Here is a 5299-nt window from a genome sequence, read left to right as displayed (position 1 = left end):
CCTGCCGGCCCGCTTCTCTCCCAGCCGCGCGGCTCCCTGCCTCTCTCTATGGGCTCAAGCGGCCGCTGGTCAAGCACAGCGGGACCTGGGTGGAGACCACTCAGGAATTGGAATAGCCCAGGGGCCGCACGACCCTGCCCGGTCCCGGCTGCCGCCTCTCCCCCTGCACTTGGCACGGTGAGGTATCGCTTCACTCTGAGCTGGCAAGCCCCAGCCGTTCCCGGGAGAGTGCCAGCAGTGCTGCAGCCTTTGCTTCAGGCCGAACGGCGGCACAGCCCAGGAAGGAGCCCAGGAGGCGCCGCTGGGCTGTGCGGGGGTCCGGGGAGGTGCTCCCACCCTCCCTTCGTCCCGTGCCCACCTCCGCTGGCGGGGGCTTCCCTTTCGGCCTCAACATACCCCGGGGGAAAGCAGCGGTATTGGCAGCATCTATCTAGTAAGAATCAAGCAGCCAAGGCCCTGAGCCCTGCGGTGCAAAGCTGCGATCCTCGGTGCGTGTGAGCGGTGCTGCCTCTCTCTCCCCTCCGCCGCCCGCTCCCACGCGAGGGCTCGGGCAGGTCAGACGTAGAGGAGCCGCTGCCGCAGAACCACCGCTGGTATGAGACCTGGCCGCGTCCCGTGTGCGCTGGCATCCCCGCTTCGGCCTTCGGCCTCCTGTTGAGTCGGTGTTCGTGCGGAGGCCAGGCTCTGTCCCTGCCCCCTGTATCGGGGCAGCCGCTCGGCCCGCGGCTCCCGTGCCCAGCGCGGAGCGGCGGCGGCACGGCCGGGCAGCGACCCCGCTGTCTGCACCCCTGTGCCTCTCTGTCCGCCCGGAACGGAGCCCCTCGGCCGCATCAACGCTCGCAGCATCCTCCCCGCCTGGGGCACGGGGCCGGGGGGTACCGCAGGGTCCGGGATGGGCCGGCGGGTTCCGCAGAACCCCCGTGCCCTGGCCGTGCCCACCGAGCGGCAGAGAGGCGGCCAGGCCCCGCGTCTCGCACAGCATCTGTGACCGGGCTGCAGGCTGCCGCTGCCTGCCGTGCAGGCCAGCCGGCCCTGGCAGAAAGGGAGAGCGTCAGGCAGCCGGGCAAGGAAGTGCCGGGCCCCCGGCTGCGGACCGGAGCGCTCAGCCCCGTTACCGGGTTTCGCCCCCGGCAGCGCTGGCCGGGCAGCGGTCCGGGAGCGAACGCCGCATCCCCGCTGCCGCGGCGGCAGCTCAGGCCCGGCCCGGGCCGGAGTCGGAGCTGTGCGAGCCAGGCCCGCGCCGGGCGGGGGCCGCCCGCCTGCCGTCCCCGCTGGCCCCCGGGCCCCGGCAAGGGCCGCTGCCCGCGGGGACGGGCAGAGTTAGAAGCGAGGCCCGGCGAGGAAAGAGAGCCCTGCCTGCGGCTCCCGCATGGCGCTCGGGCCCCGCTGCAGCGTGGCCGGGCTTGGGGCCGCACGGGACCGTTCTTTTCCCTCCAGGACCACGGCTCCGAGCACGGGAGGAAGAAATGAAAGCGAAGCCAAGGTCCGGCACGGCCCTGGCACAGTCTCGGGCCTCTGCCGCCGGCGCTCCGGCCGGGCACACGGGCGAGGTGCCGGAGCTGCCCGCGGCCCGCAGCGGAGGCGCTCCCGGCCCGCCCGCCCCGCACACCGCGGGACCAACGCGGCGGCCCCGCACCTTGTCGGCCGCCGCCGAGGCAGCCCCGGGGCCTGGCGGAGATGATGGAGCGCCCAGCACGGGCCCCGCAGCCGAGCCCCGTGCGCCGCAGCGGGGAGCGGGGCGGCCGCGGGCCGGGAGCGCTGCCCGCCGCCCGGAGCGGCCCCGGCACGGCGCCCGCCGCGCTCCCGCTGCCGCGTCCCGATCCCGAGCGCGGAGGAGCGGAGTGAAATAAAACGATATGGAAAGAAGGAAAGGCATTTTATTGGAGACTTTACAATGCTAGAAAGTACAATGAAAGTGCTAGTTCATTCTAGAAAAGTTGGTCCCAAAATGGTACTATGCCACAGCATCTATCGGTTTACACAAACATTTACAAAATCGTTATGAACTGGCCCCTGTTTTAAAATCGCTATTTTTTTTTCACATTAATCTATGTAAAATTGAAGGATCAAAAACTTTTAAGAAAAAGAGTTAAGCATTCAAAAGCAGAACCTACCGGGAAATCAATTTTGGGCCAGGTAGAGGGCAAAAAACTGAAGATAGTTTAAACTTTCATTATTAATAATAATATACACATGGAAAAATATCCGAATTTACAGGAAAGCGTCTCTTTTTTTTTTTTTTTATAACATCAAAGTATTTTTTTAGACCTGTATAAAATTACTTTTAAGACCTCAGAGGACATTGTCTCCTTTAAAAAATATATTTACCGCTGCCGAAACGTTTCACAAGTGACCCTGGTGGGTTTTGTTTGTTGGTTTCTATTAACCAGCAATATCACACATCTGCTGTTACAGCAGTCCCCACGTTAATTACTATTTGAACGAAAAGCCACAGCTCGGAAGAAGCGCAGTGCTTTGCAGAGCGAGGAAGAAGACAGGGGATGAAGAGAAGGACGAGGACGAGCACCGCGGGCACACGGTAGTGTCTAGGCCCCGCCAGCCCCGCACCGCACGCGTGAAAATGCCTCCGCTATTTACAAACTCCACTTTACTCTCCTCATGGGTGAGCCCGAAAAGATTACGGCTGAACAACCAATTCTTAATTAGAGGCTCCCCCCTCCCTCCCCCACCAAAACAAAAACAAAAACAAACAAAAAAAAAAAAAAAAGAAGAAGAAAAAAAAAGAGAAACAAAACCCAAACAAACCCAAACCGAAAAACCCCACCAAACCCAACTCACAAACACACACACGAGCAGAGAAACTCCCGGTGAATCCCCGCTCGCCCAGAGAGAGGCGGCCCGGCCGCCGCTGCCCGGCGCAGCCCCGCGGGGAACCCCCACACTTACACTGCCTTCTTCTCGTGGAGGGACGGCTCCTACACTGACACTACGCGCGGGGCAAAGCTGCTATTTCCCCACCGCGAGAGTTTGGGCACAGAGAGAGGGAAGTCCGTGGCTAGAGACGAGGAGGAGAGACACGGAGCGCAGGGGAACGCGGCGGGGTAGGAGAGGGGCAGCGGGGCCGGTGCATTTCTGTGACGGCGGCGGGCCGGAGCCTCCCTAGATGTCTATGCGGGAGTGCAGGGCGCTGTGTTTGCTATCGTGCTCCCAGTAAGAACAGTGCATCATGGACAGCTCGGCGGGCTGGCGGGCGCAGGCAAACTGGAGGCCGGCTCCGTTTGCCGCCGGGGCCGCGGGCGGCGCGGGGCTGGCCGGGCTGAGCTGCTGGGGGTGGTGGGCGTGCGGGTGGTGGTGGTGGTGGTGGCCCATGCCGTTGTAGGAGTTCACCATGCTGGGCAGCGCCATGCTCTGCACCCGCGAGTAGGGGCTGTAGGACGCCGGGCCCGAGAGTCCTTTCACATTGACGGGGCTGACGTTCCCACCAGACATCTGGCAGGACGTGTAGGGCATGGGCGCGGGGGGCTGCGCCAGCGGCCACGAGTTGTTCATGAAGGTGGACTGCAAGTACTTGGGCGGGGACAGGTAGCCGTAGCTGTCGGGGCTGAAGAGGGTCTTGCCCGGCTGGAAGTGGGTCGGAGGCGGCCGGAAAGGCCGTTTCATCCTTCGTCTTCTGCGGTAGTTACCCTTCTCGAACATGTCCTCGCAGGCGGGGTCCAGGGTCCAGTAGTTGCCCTTGCGCTCGCCACCGCCCTCCCGGGGCACCTTGATGAAGCACTCGTTGAGGCTGAGATTGTGGCGGATGCTGTTCTGCCAGCCTTTCTTGTTCTTCTCGTAGAAAGGGAACTTGCTGATGATGTACTGGTAGATCCCGGACAGCGTAAGCCTCTTCTCCGCACTCTCCCGAATGGCCATGGCGATCAGGGCCACGTAGGAATAGGGGGGCTTCTGCGAGGGGTCCGGCTTCTCGGGGCCCTTGTCCGCGCTCAGCTCCTCCTTGCCCCGGTCCGGCTCCTTGCTGCCGCCGGTGTCATGGGCCAGCAGCGCCACCGTGTCCTCCTCGCCGTCCGGGTAGTTGCTCATCATGGTGCCCCGCGCCCGCCCGGGGCGCCCGGCGCCGCGCGGTGCGGAGCGCTGCCCGCTGCACGGAGCCGCCGCTGCCGGCCGTCCCGCTCCGCGCTCGCCGGGACGGGGCCGAAGCTGAAGCCGAAGTCGAAGCCGGGACCCGGACGGAGATCGGGAGGCGCCTCTCGCGGCGCCGCTGGTCCGTGCAGCGCGGCGGCGGCGGCGTCCCTGCCCCCGCGGGCTCCGCTCCCCTCTGCTGCGGCGGCCGGGCTCTTTTCTGATTTGTATGGGCCCGGCCGAGTTCCGCTTTCGTCAGGAGCCCGCTCCCCTATCGCCGCCGAGCCGCTGGGCACGGCCGAGTTCACCCTGCAGTCACGGCGCCGCGCTCAGCCCCGCGCACACGCGGCCCGACGTGGCCCCGCGGAGCTGCGCGGAACCGCCCCGGCTCGGCCGAGCCGCCGGGGGCGGGGGGAGGCGGGGGGCGGCCCCGGGGGGCGCTGGGCGAGCCTCCGCCGCCCCCTCCGGAGCCCGCCGGGGCCCGCGGCGCCGCGCTCCCCTCCCGCCGGGCGCGGGGCCGCGCTGCAGCCTGTGGGTGCGAGGGGGTGTGCCCGCAGCGCTCGCCCTGCCACGGCGGCTTGTCACGCTTCCAGCCGCACACGCGGTCGCGTTTATATGTCTTGGCCGCGGGCCCCGCCAACCGATCGCGCCCGAGGAGCACAAGGAGGCTGTTGCCGCTCCCTGCAAGTCGATTCTTGCAGCTCTTATTTGCAGGAGGCAGAAAGCAAAAGGTGTCGGGTCGCCCCTTCTCCCTCCCCTCAGAGTACACGCAGACCCCCAGCGCGGCTGCGGGGCTGAAAGGCGCCTCGAGGGCCGGGGCAGGGTGGCGAGACGGGGGATGACACTGGGCAGCTTTCCTGCTCCTTCCCCTGGAGGGCTTCGGCTTATTTCACACGGTTCCAGGAGTAGCGTATGTGGCACCGACATTCCCTTCTCCTTCCCCTTTCCTGCCTTCAGCCTCCCCGAGCAGCAGACAGGCAGTGTCAGCTGGCTTTAACAAACCAACGTCCCGGGGCTCAGCCCCGGTACAGCAGCGGGACACTCCACACTGGTTTCTAACGGGCTCTCCAGTCCCTGTCCGGGAGCGGGGCAGACCGGCTCCGTTTGTTCCCCGAGCCTTTCCACCAGCCAAGGCACCCGCCGGCAGCCGCAGGAGCCGGGCCGAGCTCCGCAGGGCCGGGACCACCTGCGCTCGCCGGCCGCGCCTCGCTGGGCCCCG

At 66.0% G+C, this 5299-nt stretch overlaps 1 protein-coding gene across 1 annotated transcript; it reads right to left on the bottom strand.

The window, feature by feature from the left end:
- Positions 1 to 3120: 3120 nt before the first annotated feature.
- On the bottom strand, positions 3121 to 4044 carry FOXL2 (forkhead box L2). Its single transcript, XM_021555819.3, has one exon. It carries the CDS (start codon positions 4042 to 4044, stop codon positions 3121 to 3123), a length of 924 nt encoding a protein of 307 aa, XP_021411494.1.
- Between the last annotated feature and the right edge of the window lie 1255 nt (positions 4045 to 5299).

Source organism: Lonchura striata, chromosome 10 (assembly GCF_046129695.1).
Source record: "Lonchura striata isolate bLonStr1 chromosome 10, bLonStr1.mat, whole genome shotgun sequence".
Lineage (NCBI taxonomy): Eukaryota > Metazoa > Chordata > Aves > Passeriformes > Estrildidae > Lonchura > Lonchura striata.
The sequence above is the reverse complement of the archived record's forward strand: the minus strand, read 5'-3'. Positions and strand labels throughout refer to the sequence as shown.